Genomic DNA, 26040 nt, shown 5'->3' on the forward strand with positions numbered 1-26040 from the left:
TTTCAAACAGAAATACATGACTTTTTGTATTGATTACAATCACAAAATCAAATTATTTAAATACATACCCTTGTCGGACACTCCTGACGTATGTAGACAGGTAACAACCTATCCATTGCAGTTAAAGTTACTTAGACTTACAGTGGGTCGAGATCCGAAAAAGGTTGTGAAACACTGCCTCATCTCATTCATAATAAACCAGTTTTGGTTGATGTTTTGTTGATTGTGAGCAGGATAAAAAATGAAAGATACTAATGAGTAATAGATATTTTTTTAATATTCATACATAGTAATTCATAATTCAAAACAATTGACATATTACATAAATTTGTTGACTGAATATTTTTATGAGTCACAACTCGAATGTAACATAAAAATATTGTCATTCATTGATTCTGCAATAAGCTAATATGTGCACAAAACAATATTTTCATGAGATAAATGAGGACATTAGTTTCAAAGTCAGTAATCTGCATTTTTCTTATTCTATAAGTACTTTTTCCATTGTATGGAATATTGATAAAATATCAAATTCTCCGCTTGTAAGTTAAATAAAATTAGACAGGAAGTAGAGTACAATGTTGTTTATATTTATCATCTGCCATTTTTTTATATTTTACAACTAATTTTAAACAACATTTTTGTATTAATTTTAATGATGGTAAGGACAATTTATTTAGCCATCTGCTCTTTGAATTGTTTACTAATAATGTTTGCAAAAAGAAAATATTCTATTATTTGTAGTCCTAAATCCGCTTGACAGTTTTTTGCGATTGTCTCAAGATGATGGAATATAGAGGTTACCAACATTGAAACAGCCTCAAATAAAACTGTACAGTTAAAAATAGGTGAATTTTTTAAAAATATTACTTGAGTTGGAAAAATTTCAGTTAGAAGATTGAAAATAACCATTCAATCATGTTGATACTTTATAGGCACATAGAAGATAATGAGCATTACTGAAATAATAGCAAAATATATCGAGGGTATACTGACAACGCATTATTTCAGTTTTTGCTGTTTTTCTGTTTCTGTTCGGTATAGAAACATTATTGAATCATATTGTTATTTTTTTATTCTGATAGAAAGCATGACATTGACCTAATGCATTCTGCGTATACAAAATACAGGACTTGTAACATGTCGTTTATTGTGTTTGCCATAAAGGTTAGTCTTTTTAATGTAGAAAAAATGTTTTTAAATCATAAAAAAAACTACGTGGGAGAACGCTTTAAAAAAAATGAAAGTCCTTTTTGCGATTATCTCAGAACTTGTTTTAATGAGTTAATGCTTTCTGTCAGTATACCCTCGATATATTATATACTTGTTTAGATTATCTTCTTGATTGTTTCAGATTTCAAACAAACCTATCCAACTATGTATATAGGTAACTCAAAACCACCTAATATTACACATAGCATAATGTTGCAGATTTCAATGATGACATCCACAATGTTTGTGAACATGACAAAAAATATATATGTACAGCAAAAAAAGAAAAGTTTATTTAACAGAATATCAGCTTTATTTCATCAGACAATCAATTAAAAAAACACTTCTTTTAGTTTTCATATACTTCATGCAAAAAAAGAGCGTCCCAGAAACTCAGAGCGTAGTATGGAGAGGTGCATGCTGGGCATAACGCGGATAAAAAAACATATTAATTGGATATGGCAACAAACAAGGGTGAAGGCAGGACAAATTGCTCGAAGAAGAGACAATCGCTGGGAAAATCTAGTCATCTAGTGGTATATAGATGGACAACGTCCGAATGATTAACCTAGAGACTGCACGATCAAAGAAATAGTTAAGTTCTGCAGAATAACGTAGCAACACAACGCACATTACCGAGAGGAATGGAATTAGTTTGGAGAAGCTTTACTTAAACAGTGAAATCATCTAGGTTGACGATGATGAAGCACTTATTATATAAGTAATATGTTTCCATATAATTTATAACAAAAATAGGTCTTATATTATCATGTTTTCAAAAGTCCTGAAAGAATATAAAAATATATTCCAGTGGATTAGTGCCAAGATATATTATGATATTTTACAATCAATAATCATTGAGCAAATGTATGTATAATCCTATTATCACCTTGAAGAATGACATACAATTTATAGCCAAATAGTAGAAATTAAATATGTATAAGAGAAAACATAGTAGTACTGTCTTATAAAGTAAATGTCAAGGCACTGCCTGTTATGGTATTATTAAATAGAATCATAGGTAAAAACTCTCAGATACAAATATAAAATACAACATAATATTAGACTTACATTATGACGTAAATAACATCAAGTATATTATCCTGTATCTGAGAGACAAAAATGATACAAAATTGCATGAATTTTATAGTGTTCAAATTAGAGCATTTTATTCACATTATGTGGAACTAACAAAATGTAAACTAAAAAGTAAATATTCCAGAATGTAACATCAATAATAATTATATATATGTACACAGTGTTTTTGAGTGAGCATAGTTGTAAGGCAGACATTACTGGTTAAATTTGGATCATGATTAGAAGTGATTCATTGCTCAATCCATAAATCTGCTCATTATCATCGCGATCACGATCCAAATTGAACATCTAATGCCTGCTTAAGTTGTTCATTCAGATCATAGCCGAAAAGAAGTCTGTGACATTTCTAACTTTACTTGACGGCAAATTATTTTTAAGGTCTTTTCTCCTGTTCTGTTTTTTGTAAGAGGTATTCACATCCATATCGTTGAAGTAAGAAATATTCCAAAATTTGATATCATTATCGTTTGAGCATGACGCGATGTATTCTCCAGAATTACTAATGTCGAGGCGATCAACCGATAGTTTATGCTGCCCGACGACTCCGAGGTGCTTATGGGGGAAGAGATGTGTGGCTCGCAGGACTCCTTCCTCGCCAGCCATGACAACAATGTTTTCCGTGATCGGCACCATGCAGTTTAAGTACTGTTTCGGTCCAGAATATTCGTCGCTGTGGAGACCGAACTCTCCCCAGTTGAAAAGATACATTTTGCCTTTAGAAGATCCAACCAATATTTTTGTCTCGTTTCTAAACAGTCCGAGGCATGTCAGTTCTGACTCATATTCTTCAGATTGCACAAATATTTTTCTGCAAAAAGAAAAAAATATATACTTTTGTAAGTAAAAATAGTCCAGTAAGCTACACAGTGTGATTTATCAATGAGATTAAACTATATGATTATTTAATAGTGGAGAAAAAAGAAAATAATTGCTTCATAACAAACAAAATAAACAACGTTTTTTATTACATAGTATAAGTTCCAGAGGTGAAGGGTGGAGGTGGAGGATTGTCGAGACCCGACATAAATAGTGCACATTGTCAAATTGCAGACGGTATTAGTTAGTTTTTAAATTCAACTAAACCCTGCCTAAAGCAAATCATAATATCTGTACCTCAGAGGCAGACGGATGCAAATCCAAATACCCAATTGTTCAGGAGAGCCAAAAAACAATTTTTATTTTAAACGAATACTCATTACTTCTAAGAAAATATACATAGAATGATCATTATTTTTTTTATTCTAATTCAATTAAAGTACTTCTGGAATATGTAAGAAAGGAATAAATATAATACAATTTTATTTCTAAAAAAAATAAAATAAAAAACGTAGTGTGGATTTGCATCCTTCTGCCTCCTACCTCTAAAGATATTTTGTTAATGTGGATTTGTATCTTATTTACCTAGCCAAAAAAAAGGTTAAAAAAATTTATAGGTATAAATATAACAAAGCAAAATACATTTTTTTTTTAAATTTTTATTATGTCATCATCATCATCACCAGCCTGAATCTATTCACTGCTGGATGAAGGCCTCGCTAATCTCCAAGCTGATTCCACTTCTCTCGTTCATGTGCATTGCGTTGCCAAGTTTTTCCGCAGAACTTTATCATTTCCTCGATCCAGCGGCCTCTAGGTCTACCTTGCGGATGTTTTTTTACCTCTTGGATACCACTGGATGACTAAATTTGTCCAACGATTGTCCTTTCTTCGAGCCATGTTCCAGCCCATTTCCATTTGAGGTTTTTAGCAAACTCTATCACATCATTAATCCTTGTCTGTTCCCTTATCCACTCATTCCTTTTTTTTGTCCTTGTGCGTTATGCCCAGCATGCACCTTTCCATACCACGTTGTGCTACTCTAAGTTTCTGGATCTCTCTTTTACTTAGGCTTAATGTTTCACACGCATGTGGTTACGGGAAGTACACACTGGTTGAACACTTTGCACTTAAGGCATTTTCGAAGAAATTATTCAGGCAGCAAAAGCACTCCAGCCCAGCTTTACTCTGCGAACAATTTCATCAAATATACATCCATCTATAGACACTTATTGTGCCAGATAGATATAGTTTTTCACCTGTTCGAGCTGAATGCCATTGATGAGGATCTCTTTTTGGCCCGCAAAGCAGTTGAACATGACTTTATTCTTTGATACATTTATTTTCAAGCCTACTTTGTTGCTTACTTCAGCGAGTTACTGCATTCTGCTTTGGAGGCCTTCTGAGTCTTGCAAACTACTATTTATTGTTATCGGCAAAGCGTAGATGACTCACGTATTCTCCATTTACGGGGACCCGTGTCATTCCAGTCAAGTTGTCTAAATAAGTCTTCAAATGTAGCTGTAAATAGTTTAGGTGAGATTGTATCACCTTGTCGGACTCCTTTGCTGATAGGAAATGCGCGATGGTTTATGGAGATGTTGTTGCGCTACTGTATATATTATTGAAAATATTTATATAGCGCCCGGGGATTCCTTGATTTCTGAGTGCATTGAGTATTGAAAAATTCTTTATGGAATCGAACGCTTTCTCATAGTCTACAAAACCCATGGATAGCGGCAGCTTGTATTCCTGTTACCGCTCTGATTGCTCTGATGACTTGGATAATGTAGTCCATAGCGCTGTATCCTCCTCTAAAGCTCGTTCTCCTGGCTGGTTCTCGTTTAGTACATATTGCAGACGGTTTGAGAGAATTTTATCTTAGTGGATTATTGGATTTGCATCCTTCTGCTTCTGAGGTAGGTATGGCATTTGCATCTTTATGCTATGCATATCTTGGACTAGGACTTTCATCTCTCTGCCACTAATAGATAAAGCCTTTAGCATGATGATTCTTAAAAAAACTCATTTTCCCCAAAAACGGAGTTGCATCCGTCTGCCTCTGAGGTACAGATATTATGTAGATACCTATTAGATAAAAAATATTTTCTACCTATTATGGATTTGTTTAAACAGGGTTTAACCGAATTTGAAAACCATCTGCAATTTGTATTCTAAGTTCAATGAAAACAAATAAGTGTGACTGACCAAGTTTAGTATGCATCATTTATGACGGATCTCTACAGCCTGCCTCCACCCTTCGCCACTGATATGTACCTACCGACTACTGACATAATAATATATGAACATACATAATTTAGAATACAGATACAGAAACATACATATTATAAAATTAAAATATTTCTACCGCACGAATTACAATGGCCACGGTTCAAGTCCCATTTGGTACAAATATTTTTCAAATAGTAACAGTTCTGAAGTTTTCCAAATTATGTATGGTCAATAAAACTACATTCTCAAATCTTGTATAATATTATTCATTGGAGACTGTGAAAATTGGGCTAATGTGTTAGCTAAAATTAGTTAGCAAATCTTAAGTAGGTAAGTAAGTATACATAAAAAAGATGTTGATTATAAAAAAAGTATAATATAGAATGTTGACTATTTGAATAAAACAGCTTTCATTGTGTGAAATAAAAATATTCTCCCCTTTTCTTAGCCTGTTCCAGTGATTGAACATCAAATTTAATAAAAGCACTCAAAAAAATTGTGATGGAAATATGAACAATGAAATGAGTAATGGCAACTTGAATTAAAGCAATCATGTGCCTTTACACTTGACTGGACAAAACTCATTTGTTTGGTGTTTTAACAAAGACAATGGATATATAAAATAAATTACAACACAGGCATGACAAAAAAAAATGTGTACATTGAAAGGGATAATAATAATATGAGATGACAGAAAGTACAATGCACCAGAAGAGAAGAAGAGGGAGTGTCCAGCTCATATCAAAATGAACAAATTACAATAATTGGCCATTGTCTTTTAAAGTGGTCTTGCTCTACATAATGGAGGCTTTAACACTGTCAAAACAAATACTTATTTCAATATGACAAAAATATTATTGGCAAAAACCAATGAAACAATTTTGAGGGAATTTCTAACAAATTTATTCATTTACTGGGTGGAAAGCACACCTAATGATGAACAAAAATATATCTAAATTCTTGTTAATTACTAAGAATTTTATAATGACATCTATAATTTAGGAACGTGCCTCATATAAAATAACAGAATTACCTCAAGACACACTATAAAGTTGGTGCCTAATCCCATCATAATGTTTTTACCACTGCAAGAAAATTGTCTTGCGTACCGTAAAACCCCCTAACTTCGCCCGGTTTTTTAACAGAAAGTCGTTTTGCCACCAAAATATCCACCAATATGAAGTCTTATAGATCTTATGTAATGCACAATGATAGTGTTTAATTTTATTTATATTGAAGTAATACCCTTTTCATACTAAATAATACAATAAATCACTATTTTTTATATAGACGAAGTTACGGCACGATTCCCTAACTTCGCCTAATGTGTTTTAGTAGGTAGAATAAAAAAATATTGTCTATGGATACTCACGAAATCTATTAAAAAATAGCCTTAAGCAAATTCAGGTCTTATGCTAGAGACAATTTGACATATTTTAAAGAAATATCTACGTTGGCGAAGATAGGAATCACTTCAATGACTGTTTCATACAACCTACCAATTTACGCTAGGGCTGCCAAAACCCAAAGCCTTATAGTATCATTTTTATGTGTTGATTTACATAGTAAATTTTTAATAAAGGAAATATGAGAAAAATTGTTAACTGGTGATTCAAAGTGATGAATAGTTTTTAGTCTAAAAACAATAAAAATAAAAATAAACACATTTATTTCAAGAAAATCGTTTTTTTGTGACAACAATAAAGCCAGGGGAAGTGTAGGAACAAGTAGTTCAAAAAACATAGCCTGACATTGCATACTCAAATAATTGATGTTTTATTATAAATATCGGAAATCGCACGTTACATTTGGCAAGCAGACTATATCACTATATTATATTAAAATTATGAAGAACCTACCTCTACAAGATTCGTAGAAATCAGCAAAAGTTCAGAGGTATTCCGAAAAAATCTCTTCAAACCGGGCTCGAAAAAACGGTACTAACACAAACACGGCGAAAATAATGGCGGTTTGAAAATTGTGTGGTGACAGGACGAATATTATCTTTAAAATCGCCTCAGTGACTTAAAGTGGTGCAATAGTAAAAACATGAGTTTTTAGTGTTTAATTGATTTAGGTGAAGTTAGGGACACTTGGCGAAGTTAGGGGGTTTTACGGTATGTAGAAGTATTATTTCCACAACTGACAATTAAAGAAGTCATCCAATTGGCCAGTATGTCTTCTAAAACCTTCTAATAAATCTTTTTCATGATTTTCAAAATTTTTACTATTATTTTAAGGAACCACCAAAATATATAATATGCACATACTATTATAATATAACTAGTAACTATTTTTTCAGTGCACAATGTGAATGACAGCATGCTATTTTCATTTGTTTTATTCATCTGTCATGTCATTATTTGACATCAAAATAATGTTTTTGAAATTGAAACTGCGCAGAAGACATATTATGCATTCAGGCTCCAAAAAGGTTTCTAGCAACAGAATATGATACAAACATATAATTTTCTGATAATTTAAATTCTTCTTTACTTATCATCAAATCAATGGTTACGATACCGTAAATTCATTCAACATTTCAAGTAACATACACATTAATTTTATAGAAAAAAAAAAAAAAATTTTACGACAACTTCTACTCTGTGGAAACCTATATTATTGAACAATAAAATAAAGTATATACAAAACTATGCATTATTCAAAAATCTCTTTTAAAATGTAAATTATCAGAAAATTGTTTAAAATCCATGCTTAATATTCTATTTCTATATAAAGCTAGTAAAACTACCATAGCGATACGCTTTACTATGACGGCAACAAAATGAAGAAATTAAATACACACACATAACTATAAAGTCATTGGATGGACACAGTACATTAACATTTTCGTTATTCAGTGATTAACTTAGTTATGGATTTTGAATTATTTTTCCATGTTTAAAACAGATATCTACAAAACCTCTAAAATGTGTACATACAAAATAATATTGCATGATGATTTATTACTGTACAATGTAAGAAATTGATACCTCTTTCATAATTTCATTTAAGTCACCTTAACTTGTTTTGCATTTTTGTATGGTAGAATGTTATTTAAGACATATCTTGAGACATGAAGGGTTAGTAAATGGGAATGCAGAATGTACTCTCCATCTCCAGTCAATGGGTATTACAAATTAAGTCATTAGCATCAGCTAAGTGATTAAATAAGTATGGGTACTTAGTATGCTCGAAAAAATATTCTACATACATTTGCATGACAATAAATCCATACAAAGCTGTTTGAAGATCAATCTCAGTATTGTTATAGCCGCATTTACAATTAATTAGTATATTCAGTTTTGTAATTGATATGTAGAGCTCGTACAAATAGTCTTGAATCATTGGCTTCGTGTTCGGCATTAGTTAACAGACAGAGGGTGTAAGTGGGGTGCGAAGACATGACTCCGTTATTTATGTGTTCGACAACCGCCGAGATTAGAGTAACCAAAAACCGTCTTCTGCATCGGAAAAAAAACAACTTCAGAGTAGATGCTGCTATACAGTTCCGTGTCCCACTGCAAATGCTTGATGGAAAGTTTCCATGTGGATTTTTTTGCATGATACAATCCACTGTTGATTGATGTGGATTGATTTAATTGTAACTTTACTGATAAATTGGATTTTATTTGATTATTTTTAACCAATTATGTAATTAATGTTATGTACTATGTGAGGCTAATTTAATTAATTCATATGACTAGATTTAATGCATTATTGATGTTTTATATATTATAATATTAATTATTGTATTATATTCTTTTTTTTTTTTAATTAACTATTTCTTTTATTTAAACGAATAATTCACAAGATTTAAGAATATTTCATTCTGATTATTGAACATTATATAATTTAGAAAAACACTAACCGAGAGAGTATATCACAACCAATAGAAAAAACTTTTTTTTTTTTTTTGAAAAAAGTAAGCCAACCGGTCGGGAATCGAACCCGGCATCTCCAACGGGTAAACGCCCCAAACTCGTCGCATTCAGCCATTATGCTACGGTAAGACATACTAATACCGACAAATATTTTAGCTATTGGTTATTAAATACCTACCACTCAGCGCTCTTCGAAATCATGCTACTTCGGCAATCGATTTTTGTTTATTAAATCAATGTAGGTAGCTATTTTACTATTACAAAGATTACTAATCGACGTCTAGGAATTTCTCCAATATTTTTTAAGCAACTTCTTGTACTTGCTAATAATTTTTAATTAACTATTTCTTTTATTCAAACGAATAATTCACAAGATTTAAGAATATATCATTCTGATTATTGAACATTATATAATTTAGAAAAACACTAACTGAGAGAGTATATCACAACCAATAGAAAAAACTTTTTTTTTTTGAATTCCTAGACGTCGGTTAGTAATCTTTGTATTAGTAAAATAGCTACCTACTTTGATTTAATAAACAAAAATCGATTGCCGAAGTTTTTTCTATTGGTTGTGATATACTCTCTCAGTTAGTGTTTTTCTAAATTATATAATGTTCATTGTATTATATATTATAATATGTATTATAATGTTAATTAATAACTGTGAATATATGTATTTTTTTCTTTTGTTTACGTCCATAGAATGCCGGAGGATATACCAGCAAGGTGGGCTATTTACACAACCCCCGAGGGCAAGAGAAAAACCTGGACGGCCAAAGGAAATTTAAGAATGCTCAGTCAAAGCAACTGGAGAGCATCAGCGCTGGATCGTTCAGGATGGAGGAAGTTTTTGAAGGAGGCCAAGGCCCACCAAAAGTTGTAGTGCCATAAATGATGACGATATATTGCTGTGTATCAATATTTCTTATTTCTTTCTTTCCTTTTACACACCTCCGCTTCACCCACAAAATCCAAAGACAACATATTGCCAAACAAAGCTGATGATTCAAAACTTTGTACGATGACATAAGATTAATTTGTACAAACCTTGCATTCATATTAATAGTACTTAGGGAACCATCCCCACTAGAGCAGACTAAATATTTATTTCCGGCGTTGGTCAGCATGTCAGATATGTAATCTTCGGATAATTTGAGGGAAAATATAGAATTTGTACTCTTCTGCCTAACGTCCCACATCCGGACGACACCATCGTCATCACCTGTAAACGAAATCATTCAATCAAAATCAATGAATTAATATTTATATAATAATAGTAATATATGTGCTGGGCATAATGCTTAAAGAAAATGAAATGATTACGATACGGGATAAAAGAAGATGTGAATGAAAAATTTATGTCAAACTGACAATAGAGCGAGTCTGTCGAAAGGAAAAACATGATGTCTTCCTAAATCCTATAACCAAATGACTTCAGGTAACTATGGTAAGGGAGACATGAGTCAAGGGAGACTGTTTTTTTGTGTGTTATATGTATTTAAAAACTGAATTTATGGTTAGGTCTTTAGCTAAGCAAAGAAATTTACATTGAGGATTAAGCACTACAAATACAATTTAAACACAGGGTGGCGAGATGCTTGACGTTAGGCAACCAGCAGCTAAAAATTGTCTTTTTTTAAACAAAAATTGACATTATGTGAAAATTATATCAAAGGTGTGTTGTTTGCCATCTATTCTCGACTGGCGACCCAAAAGGATCTTTTTAGGTATGCAGCAAAACTTTTGCTTTATGAATCATGCCTGGCAAGAAAGAAATTTTGAAATTAATAAAATTAACCTTGGTCAGTTTTGGTCAAAAAATTATTCTGACTGCAAATACACGCTACAGAAAGTAAAAAGGCACCTCAAGTCAATGCTTAATTATTAGATTTATTTTATAATTATACATATTAAAATCCATATTTATGTGGTTAAAATGCCAAGTTGACGCGATACAGTAAAACCTCATTAATACGAACACTGATAATTCGAAATTCGCCGTAATTCGAAATTTTCGCGAAAAAAAAGTCCCTTGAACATTATTTTCATATAAAACCTTTAATTCGAATTTTGTAATTCAAAATGATTTCCGAGTCCAGGCATATATAAATATTCAATAAATCGTAATAAAGTACACTATTTCATGAGCCAGTCATTGAAAATTGTGACAGACTTTTCTTAAAACATCAAAAATTACTTATTTTATGAAGGTAATAAAAATAATCCTGATATTTTATGACCCATTAAGCGGTATTCATCAAAAGCACAACTGCACTCCACCCAAAGGAAAAACAATAACTCACATGTTTCAGGGCTGTATGTATTAAATTGTTGTTTATTGGATTTTCACATAGTTTTACGACAGAACCAATGCCAAACAATTGTGTTGACAAATTGGAAAAATAAGAAATATTTCGTATTTTTCTGTAATTCTAGCTACTTGGTAACTTCAATTTATGGATTAATGACGCATGGTATTTGCACAGATTTTAATTTGAAAGGATTGTATCGGAAATTTGGTAGGCACTCTATGATCGGAAACGAAATTAATGAAAATCAATTATTTTTTAAATGTTTTTATTTTTCCTCCATACATTTCATATTTCGCAATTCGAACTTTTTTTTCTTTTTTTTTTCTTTTCGATTTTCCGTCCCATGGAATTTGTATTAACGAGGTTTTTCTGTACATAGCGAAAAAAGTGGCCATGGAGGGGACGGGTGTATTTTATCAAAAACAGTCAAAATAACAAAGAGCTCATTAAATGCCATAAGGGGATGAAATTGGTGCTGATTATTATTAAATTTTTATTATGATTATTATTTTATTTTTTTAATATTACATAGGTAATGTCTTTCCACCAATAATTTCATATTGACACCATTAACTTTTTCACCGCGAAGCATTTAATTACTATTTAATTACCATATTTAAATAACATGCTAATTATATCATTATATCTAACGGCCCAACGAGGACACAACAGGTGTGCCGTCCACATTCAAAGGATTAAAGAGTCCATACTTACTTCATATTATGCAGAGAATGATAAGTGCATATTGATTGTGCTAAACCAAAGAGGTGTTAATTATACTACATAGTTTTCAACTTTACAGGGGACCAATTTGAAAAAATTAAATTGTTTTGTCATTATTTTTGACCAACTACCTCACCAAAAAATAATTGTAATTGTGACCTTTACACAGCCATGGATTTACTGGCACCAATAGTGTATAATTTATCACGATAATAACTGTTTAAATGTAAATGTGCTGACTGTCTCGCCAATCTCATTCTTCAAGTGTAAGCGAGTTGCATTGTTGTCATTTTAAGGTGTATATTTGACTGTTGTGGAAATTGGTAAATGTCAATAATGCTTTGCATGGTGTAGTTCATTATTTTTCCACCAATTTCGCCATTATCGTTCTACTGCGCAGGCATAGATTTCTCACAAGTTCCAACTGTCGCGTGAAAATTCAGATGCTGCTGAACTTTTTTGACACCAGCATGCAATCTTGCAACTTCCACGATAATATGTGTTTACACGTGCATTTTCTACTATCAGCAGTATCAAGCATACTATAAGCAGTAAATTCATGCCATGTGTAAACAAAGTATAACTCTTGCCAATGCAATGTTGAGATGCATAATGAGATGACATTAAAAATAATCTAACCCCTTAAATACCTGTCAATCACAATAATATCCCTAATGTCTTTTTGGTTTAGCATCCTCGATACATTATTTTTAAGGAGGTAGATAATTTAAAGGTCTTTCTTACCAGTGGTGATAATATTTTCACTAATGACGCTGAGGCAATAAATAGGTTCCTCATGAGCATTATCAAAAAATCCTTTCAATTTTCCAGTTGCCATATCTGTCATCATGATACTTTTGTCCTAAAAACATATAAAAAAATCTGTTATATCGTCGGTGTTTTGTAAAAAGGGCGAATCAACCATTTTGGCGAAATCGAGATTTTAATAAAAATACAATATGTACCCCACTAGCTTTGTTGTGTAAAAACGGCGAATTTGTATCTCCACAGGAAAGTCCTTAAAAACGATAATCGACTAAAATTAAATTAATTAAAATTACGAAATAAAAAGCAAATGTGACATATTAGGCCTTTTAAAATATAATATAATAATATCTATTATAATGACAGTATTCTTTCTAAGCTTTATTATAAACTTGTTAGATATTTATAATCATCTACAGGTAATAAACAAATAAATGTCAAAAGTTCAAAATCCTCCTCCTGTAAAATAGCATTTTAGTTAATTCGCCCTTTTTACAAAACACCGACGATATAATCACACAGGTAATAACACGATCAGGCCAAAATTACATTATTATTCGATTATTATCTCCCATCATGCATAACATAATATTATTCATATTATCGAGGGTATACGACAGAACGCATTATTTCAGTTTTTGCTGTTTTTCTGTTTTAAATGCCAAAATGTACATAATTTTACGCTCTACGTCCTGATAAAACGTACAAAGGCATAGGATATAATGGTGAGAAAATAGAAACATTATTAAATCATATTGATATTTTTTTATTCTGATAGAAAGCATGATAATGACCTAATGCGTTCTGCGTATACAAAATACAGGACTTGTAACATGACATAAAGGTTAGTCTTTATAATGTAGAAAAAATGTTTTTAAATCATAAAAAAATCTACATGGGGGAACGCTTTGAAAAAAAAATTAAAGTCTTTTTTGCGATTATCTCAGAACTTGTTTTAGTGAGTTAATGCTTTTTGTCAGTATACCCTCGTTATGATGTATGAATAGTATAAAAAAATTTCATCTACTAAATCCAAACTAATCACAGTTTCTTATTAATATTTTCATACTGGAACAAATTGGAATGGTTTCATTTTCGAGTGCAAGCAGAGTTTAGAAGCCTTCATTTTGTAATCTGTATGACACGGAAGATGGTACGGAGGAGGATGGTGTAAATAATATAAGTATGAAAGTGACTTATCTGACAAAAAGGCATATACCAGAAGTATACATTATAATTATGTTCATGAATTTATCTAAAAATACATATTAATCAACAAATCTAGCACACAATTGCTTATTTCTGCTGTTATATTCTATTAAAACTACGATTTTCGGTTTACATGACTTTTTGACTTGTAGACGGCGAATAATGTAATTGGTGGCACATATCGTCATCGCGCCATCAAAACTGACCATTTGTTTCTTGCAAAACTAATCAGGGCAGGCATAAATGTAATTTTTGTAATAATTAATGTCCTCTCAAAAATGTTGTAATTTTGTCATGGTATGACTCTTGGTGACAGGACTTTTGGGAAATTAAATTTTAAGCAATTTAACTCATTATCTTCCATCCTTGATACATGAAGTTACGTTACCTAACAGAAGTATTCAATACAAACGAATCGTAATAATCACCTTTGAAACACTGTATAAAACGTTTCCATCTTCGCTAAATTCTATATCTCTGCAAGCGCTTGAATGTATCTCATGAGTGGCGACTAGCTCGTTGGCATCATTAGTATAGTTGTAGATTAAAACATCGCCTGACATAGTTCCCACAGCGATGACATCGTTAACTGGATGAAAGCATATGTCCACAATACCATCGTCAATGAGGATGTCGGGAGGGTGGTCTCGGTGTACTTCTTTGGCAGCTTTGATGGCCTTCACTAATTCATCTTCTTCATCTAACTCTTCCTCAGGTGTATCAGATTTGGCTTCCTCGTCGTCTTCATCAGCTGTAAGTAATAGAAACATTTATTTATTTGAAAACAAGCAATATACCTATATTTCGAAGATAAAAGGTATTTAACCAAAGATGTTGAAGGTAAATTATCTTGTATGCAGAAGAGTTTTTATAATGAATATAATACTGAAAAATAATTTGATTACAGGTCGTGGGTGGACCAAAAGAAGTTGTCCACAAGCCAAAAGAAAAACTCAAAAAAAAAGTCAAACTTATCCAAGAACTACAAAATAGCTACTGAATGTTTGGCCAATATTAAATTGTGACTAGGAATGTTGTTCATATTAGTTTAAAAAAATTTGAAAATTAATGAAAATATCTGAAAATCAATATTTCACCAATACCAACTTGCAACAGTTATATTATGGCTACGAGTAGTTTCGCATTGAAAATTCATCAGCAGTACGCTTCAGACTTTTACACTGTGAGATGTAGTTGTCAAGAGTTATGCTCAAATTACATTGGCAGATTCCGTCTGGCCCGACCGTCTGCTACGATTGCGAAAAACTATTATCTATGGTTTAAAGTCACGTTTTTGGAATCGTGAGCAAATTGGAACAATTTCTATTTCTCGGGAACGATTCACCTACCAAAGATTGCCGATAACGTGTGAAAGTATCCAAAGTATTTCTGGATTCGATAGTCAAACATCACATCTCTCTATCGACTCTTTCAAATACCATCAAATAACTATCCTCAAGATGGCTAAAAATTAAACATTGTGGACTAGCGCAGAGGACTTACTCCTCGTTGAATTAATACACTTAATTAGGGTTAGTTCTTTAATAAGGTTATTTATAAAATCATGCCGATCGCGCTGTTCTTCACTAAACCAACTTTTGACCCAGTATTTTCGTTGACAGCGAGTCCATACTTGCAACAATCAATCTTAACTGATACGCTTAGAGAATAACTGATACCTACATAAAACAAAAATATTTTCTATACAAGCGTAATAGTTTATAAGATGAAACATATTATTTAGAATTTGTGACAATTGAGATTCATTATAACCATTAATGCAATGGGTTTTTATCTCAGTGTACAGACGCACAGATCTAACCAGATTCAACGATCCACGCCGACTGTCGTGACCAATCGTCTTTACACTATAAGCAGTTACACGATTCGATCGCATTGATCCTTGCTTTGATTTGTTTAAAATATGATATCTAAGGAACATACTTAATAGGTATGTATGTGAAAACTGACCGCCATTTTTCAATGGTGCCAAGGCACCAGTGCAGAAGGGTGGAGGTAGGCTGTGCAGATCCGACATAGTGCACACTTTGTTGGTCATATGTCACTTTGTTTTCATCGAACTAAGAATATAAATAATTGCAGATGATGTTGGTTAGCTTTTAAAACTCTATTCAAACTCTTTGGTTTAACTAAACGGTTGAGTTTACAATACTAACAGTAATAGCTGTGGACATGGCATCTTACTAAGCTTCAAAGGTCTCAGGTTTGAGAATTGATGTCTCCGCCGAAGAGGTACATTGGTACGACCGCGTTACAAAACTTGAGTTTGCGAGCAATCGCAGCAGCCTTCGATGATTGAGGTAATCAAGAAGAGACGTTATACGTGGCTGGGACATGACATGTTCTGGATGCCGCCAAAGAGTGTGACACTCCGTACCCTTGTGGCACAGCCTCAAGGGTTCCGTTGTCATGGCCGGCTTTCCCTCACCCTGCAGCGGTGCTACAAAAGCGATATACACGCTGCAGGTCTGGGATGGCAGGAGGAGCAAGAGTTAGTGATGGATCGAGGGAAGTGGCGTGAACTTGTGCTTGCCCTATGCTCCAATGCTGGGTCGTGACAGGGTGAAAGAAGAAAGAAGAAAACACTGTTGAATCAATGAGAAGCACGGAGAGCACGTAATAAGATCAAAACAACCACTGATAGATTTACAAACAAATGTATAGTAGATGGAGGGGCCTAATTTTAAGGTAAGGAAAGGTCAGATGGGATGGGATGGGAAATAAATGTACCTTCAACATCAGAAATATTGACATCAAGGCTTTCAGAATCGGTTTCATCAAATGCACTCATTCCACTTTCAGAATCCTCCACTTCCAAAGCGTCATCCGAACTCTCGCCTTTCCCACCCGTACCGAGTTTTTTTAGCACCATCTGAAAATAAGGCCACAATTACAATTATCGATATACATAATGATATAATATAATATATAATTACAGATGACCGCATGACCATTTATCATTTTTTTGCTGGAAACAGTTTATCCCATGTAGACAATTATATTAAATACCATTTTCTGTCAGCAGAGATGCTTTACGATCCAATATTGTTATTAATTTAAAGTTTGATATTTTCAAACATTTCGATGCATCATTATCAGACACGAAGGTTAGGTTAGGTAAGATTAGGTTGGGGTAGATTAGATTAGGTTAGGTTGGGTTTGGTCTAAAAATAAAGTTATAAAAGGTCATGCGGTTATCTGTGGCACCATTACCATAAAAATAAACATGAGCCATATTTCAAGGGCATAAGTTCAAATGACACTATCCACAAAAACAAACTTTTCATGAGTCAAAAAATTCTGCAGTCTTCAGTCTAAGGTTTGCAGTCACCATGTCCTGCATCGCATAAAATATCCAACACCACAAACGATGAGTCAATTTCTCAGCTTGCATAGTCAAGAAAATCCCAAAAAAAGTCAGTAAAGCTATAGTTAGTACTTACTCCATATCGTTTTTGTGACCGAGGTCCTTTGAGAACAAAAGCAAACCAAAACCTAACAACTACTGTAACCCAAAAATAAGAAGGCAAGTATTTAGTTGTGTTGTTTTGAATTGTTTTTCAGTAAGTTGTTAGGTTTTGGTTTGGTTTTTTGTCTCAAAACACCTTAACCACAATGACGATGTGAATTACTATAAAATTGCCTATTAATCGCCTATCGAACTCCTCTCCGTCTACACATGTCGTCAACAGTTTTTTTTAACTTTTCATCGTGAAGAGTAATAATACTCCACCGTTTTTTTCATCGTTCAATGGAATAACATCAGTCAAGTCCGTAGTCTCAAAACTTGAAGACAACAGTCGTCTTAAAATTTAGAAATTAGTTTGGTTACAACGCAACAAGCAACGGTACCGCATATAAACCATACAGTACACCAAATAAGAATGTTAATTATTAACATCTAGTACATCAGATCAGTACAATACTTACTTTTATTGATGTTGTTTATTCGAACGCTATTACTTTACGTATAGTATTACTTGATATTACTGTTGACAGGCTGAAAAATATTGTAAAATGTTAATCATTTATGACAAATTGACAAACAACAACTTCTCACACATTGTCTTGTCACATTGTAACCATAGATAATATTAGATAATATTATTTTGTACATACATAGACTACAAAATAGAATAATGACATTCTTAAAGTATATAATAATATTATTATTAACAACCGCTGTCATACCTGGTAATAATAGAAAAATGATCATTTTTTAATCAAGAGATTAAAAACAGTAACAACTTTTAAATAAAAATGCGGATCACACTTGCGGAAATACCTAGGTACCTACTGTAGGTATTATTTTCTTATACAGTTTTTGTAAATATATGTCCGTAGCAGAGCCGGTTACTATCAAACATGTTTGAAATCCAACGAGCCTGGTCTGCGGATTAAAAAGTCCGCAGATCTGGGGTGCTCCACGCGAAAAAAAAGTCCGAAGACTGTAAATCGTCTAACTTGCGTGCCAATGGACCGCCGGCAATACGAAAACATATTTTTATAATTTCAATTACAAAGCATATTAATAAAGAACACGAGAAGATAAGGTAGGTAGGTACCTAATCTCTTTGGTAGGTACCTATTTACCGAATTAAACCATAGACTAATATTAATTAAACTTGCAACACTGCATTGATCTGCTTACAGCAATAAATGGTGACAGGGCTCGGTATATTGAGTTGATTACGATTATTTAATACATTTTACGAGTAATATTGTATTTGATTTGTATTATAATATATTGTACACACAACTTATTTCTAAGGATGACAATGGGAGATGAAACTCCTGTGACTTCGCTTGTTCTTCCAGTCTTAATACGCCCAGTTCTCACACAGGTAAACCATAAAACCATCATAAATATTTACGTTATATTCTAATGATCTCATATCTATGTTGTATTAATTTACACTTATGTCGCACTTATTCCTTAACGTTTTACATTAATTTACGATCTACTACAAAGTACACGTTCTCGTCTGTATATTAGTTATTTAATGTCACATATTTAACAGTTGGAAAGAAATGATGTTGGCGCCGCACAGACCTTGGGAGTCGCTCTGGCAAGAGCCGAATCAATTATCCCTGGCCTGGGATATGACTTGGTTGCAGGAATTCTTAGACGGGCAGATATTTCTGTAAATATCAATGAAACCATTCTCAGATTACAAGGAAGCACCACAGAAGCTGATGGTAAGATAATTGACACTATCCTACTTTTACAATGTTAGTAACATTATTTTTAAATCAAGTTTAGTTACTCAATATGTTTCTAATATCTGAATTACATGCTCAATGTTTACACAAATCCATCAATATATCGTCACTGTTCTGGCAGAAGACACTAATTCGAAAAAATGCCATATTGAGTTAGTTATACCAAAATGTTCCTTATTTAAAACTTTACCGTCTGGAAACCTTCTTAATAAATAAACAGTCTTTATTTTAAAGTCATCCTTTTTACGATTACTTAATAAACTCACATGATAGACCATTTCAAACATTTTAACAACTTCAAAGTCAAATTACCTATAAAACTAGTATTCTCCAGTTAGTGTGTTCTGCCAGAACAGGGATGATATTATAGTCCACATTTACATTCATATTGAAGGAGATATTGATGAATCCGTGTAATACCTACTTGCGTACCGCCATCAGTGGTCTATTGGTTCGGTGGAGATCCATATTATGCTCAATTTTGAAAATGATAGTTTACCTTTATAATCCTTACTTAAAGAACACTCCTTGTTTAATTGTTTTTATTGTGAGGTACTAGATTAGAGATTGCAATACAAGTATTATGAAAACCAGTATCTCGGTATTCATCGATAGGTAAGTACCAAAATACTGGTTTTAGAAATCCAAAATACCGAGATTTTCGGTTTAAGGCGAAGTCTTCACTGAGCCTTTTTTAAAGAGGCACCTAGCGGAAAAATACGAAGCTTGCAATTTGAGACATTTTTTGATAATTTACAATTTCAACCATATTAATGAATAAATATGTGTCTGTAAACATTAAAAAGAAAAATATTTTTTATTTTAACTCAAAGATAAACTTACAATTGTAAAAAATGTAATAAAATGTGAATTTGTTCAATCGGACCGCACCCTATTATTACATATATTTTATGATCATATTTATTATTAAAAATTAGTATATTAAGTTTTCTAAGCATCACTTAAGCGATTTTTGACTAATTCATAGTTTTAATATTTTTTATATCTATTTTAAAAAACATCGATTTTTATAAAAAATATAAATGTGTTTAACTTGAAATCCTTTTTATTTATATCAAATCAATTATTTTTATAAATATAAATAAAATATTTATATAAATATAAATAAAAATGATTTCAAGTTATACACATTTATATTTTTTATAAAAATCGATGTTTTTTAAAATAGATATAAAAAATATTCTATGAATTAGTCAAATATCTCTTAGGTGATGCTTAGAAAACTTAATAAACTAAATTTTAATAATAAATATGACCATAAAATATATGTAATAATAGGGTGCGGTCCGATACAACAAATTCACATTTTATTACATTTTTTACAATTGTAAGTTTGTCTTTGACTTAAAATAAAAAATATTTTTCTTTTTAATGTTTTCAGATACATATTTATTCATTAATATAGTTGGAATTGTAAATTATCAAAAAAATGTCTCAAATTGCAAGCTTCGTATTTTTCCGCTAGGTGCCTCTTTAAAAAAGGCTCAGTGAAGACTTCGCCTTAAGGCGGAGAAATTTAAAAAAAAATCATTAACAAAAATGAAATATTAACAAAAAAATTACCATAGGTAGGTATATCAGCGGAAACGCTTTGAGTTTGCTTGGAATATTTTTTTGACAAGGAAACCTAAAAATAGCTGTCGACTTTAATTTTGGACGGAGTTTGGTTAGAGCTGCTAAATGCTCTTTTCTTTCATTTTGTACGAAAAGTTGATGGAAAAGATGGAGTGCCATGAGGAAATGTTTTTAACATAATATAACAGTGTTTTCATTCGGTATTGCAATCACTTTATAATATATCACAAAAAAAATCTATTTAGATTCTGTTTTTCTTCTTTTTTTTGATATATTCATTCATCATCAGATACCGTCTATGATTTTGCTGATCTTTTCTCTGCCTATCACTGTTCTAAACAGAGATGAAGTAGCTACTGAACTCTTCTAAATTTTCATAAGATTATTTGAGTCCGGCTAACCGGGAGATTCTTCGCACCTTGCTCTATTTAAGGAGCTTTTATACTTGGGGGCATTGTATTTATCAGCAATAATCATTTTCCTTGCGTTCACATTGCATTGGAGGAATGTTCATTGACTTTCCAGTCTAAATATGCCGTATTTTATTCTAACAAGATCGCCTCTTGAACCATGTGGAAATTGTGCCACATACGGATGATACAGATCTATATTCACGTCACCATTACATGTGTAGTTAATAGTGACAACTGGTATTTTATCTAGTAAAGGTGCTACCCCTTCTACTCCACTTGACCCCATTTAAATACCTAATTATTAATAATTGATGTTTATAGCTATGGAACTTCGCCTCAATAGAACAGAAGATGCCTTCCAAGAACTGAATAAAAAGTCTGCTGCCCTCAAAAAGATACTTAGCCGTATACCAGATGAAATAACTGATAGAAAGACTTTCCTGGAAACTATTAAGTAAGTGTTCCTGTTTTCACCATTTAAATTTAATTAAGGGGATAAAATGTATAGGACATGACATGTAATGAATCAAGGTTATAAAGCAGTGCTGTGCAACCTTTTTATCGTTAGTTGTTTTATCTATTTTGTAATTATTCCTGGGTCACACAGGGTATAAACAAGTGTTGCGGCAATGTTATATTTCCTTCCGAGATTAGACATATATTATTATCTTACTCTTCAGTTTGCATTAAGGCTTGTTTACACTGGCTTAGTGGTAATCATTAGTTTTCATTACTCGCACTAATTCTGCTACATGTATACTGGCTGAATTGGCCTGTTATCGCTATCGCGTTATCGCTGACATCACAGAAGCAGAAAGAAGTACATACTCATAATTTGATGCACATTAATCGTCATATGCGCGGTACACCAAAGGGCAAAATAATTCGGCACTTTATCATATAGGTTTCAATAATATTGGTTGCAACACATAGAACAATAAAAGTATTATTAACGTATGAAGGCGTTTTAGCGTGTTTCACTGAAAATCTAGTATAGGTAATTTTCAGGATGTACTAGGATTTCTTTTGCATATCTAGTCAGTGGACAGCAACAACTGATGTGGTGGGTTGGCCACAGGTTGTGCACAACTATTATTGAGTAGAATACAAAATATATAGATCATCTTACATGATCTCAATGAACTTAAATGATTCATTAATAAATACCTAACATTCCTTTGTGTTTTCTAATAAATATAATATCTATAAGATTACAGCTTATCATATTATGAATCATTCATTTATTCATTGTTGTTATCGATGAGATTAGAATCTTCGTTGGATGGCTTTTTGATTAATTTTTTTTTTTAATAAATTGCATTTTCTTTATTCGCAGAGAAATAGCCTCAGCAATAAAAAAATTGTTAGACGCAGTAAATGAAGTAGCTGGATTCACCCCCGGTGCTGGAAAACAAGCATTAGAACAGCGTAAACGAGAATTTGTTAAATATTCAAAAAGATTCTCGAATACCCTCAAGGAGTACTTCAAGGAAGGACAGTAAGTAACATTATTCAATAGCCATAAAATTATTATGACAGTGTGGCATATTCTTTTCATGTATTATGTAACATTCCCCAATTTATATTTGTTCTGGCCATGGGCTAGAAGGCTGAGCTAAAATATATCGATGAACACTTAGTATTTCTTTTTTAACTACTATTAACACAGTATGAAATTTATCTGCTTCGATGGCTTGTATTAAAAAAATTGACAATTTGTTACCGGAAGAATATCATAAATTACATTCTAATTTTTCTAATGCCGGGTACCAATTAACAAGCCGTAACTGTGACTGTTGCAGATTAGTAACCAGTATGGACCCCAAATAATTAGTTAAACACAAGCCTAATAAATAATTATTTCTTATCTAGAGTTAGCGGTTAGTTATTTTAACGGTTACAGTTACAGCTCACTAGCTACGAGTACCCGGCTTTAGATGTAACCACCTCAGCAGTGCAATTCTAACACTTGCACGTAACTGCAAAATCAATGATAAACATTATATGTCATTCAGGCAGTTAATTATCCCGGGAAGTTCACTGTTACGTGTGATGTTTTTTAACACCAGTCCATGGCCAGTCATGATCACGGTAACAGTGACCTGTCAAATGTCATTGAATAGCACAGTAAACACGTCTTACTTGATTCCAAATGCATCCGATTAGATTCTCCAATTCGATATAAAAAGTCCAATTGGAGATTCTAATCGGATACGCTTGGAATCAAGTTAGACGTGTTAGCTGTGCTAAAAATTTATTGTAATTATTAACCGCCTTGTTTATGGAATTACTCCAAATTATATCTGTGTTATTCTGGAGCAAGAAAAACAACGGAAACGTTTTACAGTACTAACTGTTTAGAATAGCCCTGCATAAACTAAACAAGTTGACTGGAATCTTACAAATTTTGTCCTTAAAAGAAGTATGACCAAATCTTATTATTGATCAACATGCAACATTGATTTTGACATGAAATAAATCATTCACCAGAGAGAAAAACAAAACGCTTGTCTTCTAGTGCAGCAATGTGTCAGAACAACATGTTGACAAAAAGACCACCATGACTATTTGTATTCATGGCATTGCCATTTGTAAATCGCATATCAAGTGATGCTAAAATTTACTGATTTAAAATCAAATATAACATTTTAAACATGTATAATTTCACACAATATAATATACTTATTATATAACCCGAAATGTGCCAAAAGCTAATGAGGAAAATTTGTAAACCTCGATGACTACGAAAACCTATTGATTAAAATCTTATAAATAAGGCTGAATGTCTAATTTTATTTTGCCTACATTTTTTGCAATAAACGGTTTATCTTGGTTTATTGGGTAATATTGTTTTAATGAAACTAACATTACGAGGGTATACTGACAGAAAGCATTACCTCATTAAAACAAGTTCTGAGATAATCGCAAAAAGGATTCTTATTTTTTTTTCAAAGCGTTCTCCCACGTAGATTTTTTAATGATTTAAAAACATTTTTTCTACATTATAAAGACTAACCTTTATGGCAAACACAATATACGACATATTACAAGTCCTGTATTTTGTATATGCATAACGCATTAGGTCATTATCATGCTTTCTATCAGAATAAAAAAATGACAATATGATTTAATAATGTTTCTATTTTCTCACCATTATATCCTATGCCTTTGTGCGTTTTACCAGGACGTAGAGCGTAAAATTGTATACATTTTGGCATTTAAAACAGAAAAACAGCAAAAACTGAAATAATGCGTTCTGCATTTACGGTTGAATAACAAAAATGTCGTTTATCACAAATAGAAATTGTGGGTTTATCAGTATTTTAAAATACACTCCTCATGACTTTCTTTGTTCTTTTGTTTCAGAGCTAATGCTGTATTCGTTACGGCGTTGTACCTTATCCATCAAACTAACCAAATTATGCTCACAGTCAAGAGCAAGTGCGAGTAAAAAAAATCATCTTCTAATCACAAGGCATTCCGGCATTATGTTCAACTATTTATTAAATCCAAAGATGATTTCAATTTCCATACTTTGACTGCTGCAACATAACAAAAAAAAATGAACATGAGTGTCCAAAGACTGCTGAAATAATTACATTCTTTCGACACGTTTTGGTGTGAGTTTTGACTATGCTCCAATACGATGGTAATTCAGTGGATTTAAAAAAAATATATATGGCCTGATAAACCCTAAGTGTCTTAATATTTACAGACTTGTATAAAGTATATCTTTAGTATAAAAAATAATATTGTTAGCGTAATTCTTACAGTTTTTAGTTTTATAGTTTTTTGTGAATATATATATTTTAACCATTTCGCAATATATCTGATTTATTTGCCAGTAGCATTTAGCAGTCATATACGTATTTGTTTAATCTATATTTTCTTTCCCATAACATTGTTCTTGTTATAATTTTATTATGAATACATATTATTGTGGTGCAATATATTTTCCATCCTTTGATGTCTGGTGTTGAACTTTTTGATTGCACAATCATTGCATTTATATGAGGTTGTTAGTTTCAAAGTTAGTAACCTACATATTCCGCTATTTTGAGATATTCGCAAAAAACTGTCGAGGACCATTATTAAGGAATATTTGCTTTTTGCAAACACACTATTAAAAATTAGCAAAATCGGATAGCGAAATAAAAAATGTCCTTAACGTCATTAAAATTAATAAAAAATCATATTTATAGTCAGTCATAGAATATAAAATATGGAAGCTGTTTCATGAATATACATACGATAAAAAAGTCCTTCATATGGAGTACTATAGAATCAAGGAAAAGATCAAAAAAGGAATAAATGTAGGTTACCGACTTTGAAACTAATAGCCTCATATATACATTCACATAATTGGATACATACTACTTACTGATTTAGCTAAAAACAATAAATTTTCACATTAACCTATTCAGTTCTTGAGACACACGAAGCTTTCAGCAACCAATATTCTACTTCTTTGATGGTACATACTACAACAAATAGAAGCTTTGCCTCTTTCAATGCTTTCTTCTGGTTCAATTT

General features: G+C 32.1%; 2 protein-coding genes across 3 annotated transcripts; one reads left to right on the forward strand and one right to left on the reverse strand.

Annotated features, from left to right (window-relative positions):
• Nucleotides 1–255: 255 nt before the first annotated feature.
• LOC147066074 (WD repeat-containing protein 55 homolog) lies at nucleotides 256–18355 on the reverse strand. Of its 2 annotated transcripts, XR_015071660.1 has the most exons (7): nucleotides 18206–18355; nucleotides 17006–17147; nucleotides 14683–15005; nucleotides 13025–13142; nucleotides 10293–10467; nucleotides 1487–3118; nucleotides 256–991 (listed from the first exon to the last, which is right to left on the reverse strand). XR_015071660.1 is itself a non-coding variant. In XM_085956111.1 (6 exons), the coding sequence occupies exons 2-6, from the start codon at nucleotides 17145–17147 to the stop codon at nucleotides 2623–2625; spliced, it is 1254 nt and encodes a 417-aa protein (XP_085812237.1). In that variant the 5' UTR covers nucleotides 18206–18355; the 3' UTR covers nucleotides 256–2622. The 2 variants fall into 2 exon arrangements, 1 of the variants encoding a protein (XP_085812237.1); XM_085956111.1 differs by having other exon boundaries at nucleotides 256–3118.
• Nucleotides 18356–18910: 555 nt separating this feature from the next.
• Nucleotides 18911–25805, forward strand: Ccm3 (programmed cell death protein 10 Ccm3). The gene is made up of 5 exons (XM_085955580.1): nucleotides 18911–19119; nucleotides 19297–19474; nucleotides 21829–21961; nucleotides 22844–23005; nucleotides 24874–25805. Exons 1-5 carry the CDS (start codon nucleotides 19048–19050, stop codon nucleotides 24956–24958), a joined length of 630 nt encoding a protein of 209 aa, XP_085811706.1. The 5' UTR covers nucleotides 18911–19047; the 3' UTR covers nucleotides 24959–25805.
• The last annotated feature ends 235 nt before the right edge of the window (nucleotides 25806–26040 follow it).

This window comes from Rhyacophila brunnea, unplaced genomic scaffold (assembly GCF_057557595.1).
Source record: "Rhyacophila brunnea isolate RB1 unplaced genomic scaffold, BYU_Rbru_1.0 scaffold_5, whole genome shotgun sequence".
NCBI classification, from domain to species: domain Eukaryota; kingdom Metazoa; phylum Arthropoda; class Insecta; order Trichoptera; family Rhyacophilidae; genus Rhyacophila; species Rhyacophila brunnea.

What these genes read in the sequence shown, in the direction of transcription:
- LOC147066074 (XM_085956111.1), bottom strand. Translation starts at nt 17,147, where the DNA reads ATGGTGCTAAAAAAACTCGGTACGGGTGGGAAAGGCGAGAGTTCGGAT. An exon ending in CAATATTTCTGATGTTGAAG is followed by an intron (nt 15,006 to 17,005) that starts GTACATTTATTT and finishes TATTACTTACAG; the next exon opens with CTGATGAAGACGACGAGGAA. An exon ending in TGAAAATATTATCACCACTG is followed by an intron (nt 10,468 to 13,024) that starts GTAAGAAAGACC and finishes TTTCGTTTACAG; the next exon opens with GTGATGACGATGGTGTCGTC.
- Ccm3 (XM_085955580.1), top strand. Translation starts at nt 19,048, where the DNA reads ATGACAATGGGAGATGAAACTCCTGTGACTTCGCTTGTTCTTCCAGTC. An exon ending in TACGCCCAGTTCTCACACAG is followed by an intron (nt 19,120 to 19,296) that starts GTAAACCATAAA and finishes CATATTTAACAG; the next exon opens with TTGGAAAGAAATGATGTTGG. An exon ending in GAGTACTTCAAGGAAGGACA is followed by an intron (nt 23,006 to 24,873) that starts GTAAGTAACATT and finishes CTTTTGTTTCAG; the next exon opens with AGCTAATGCTGTATTCGTTA.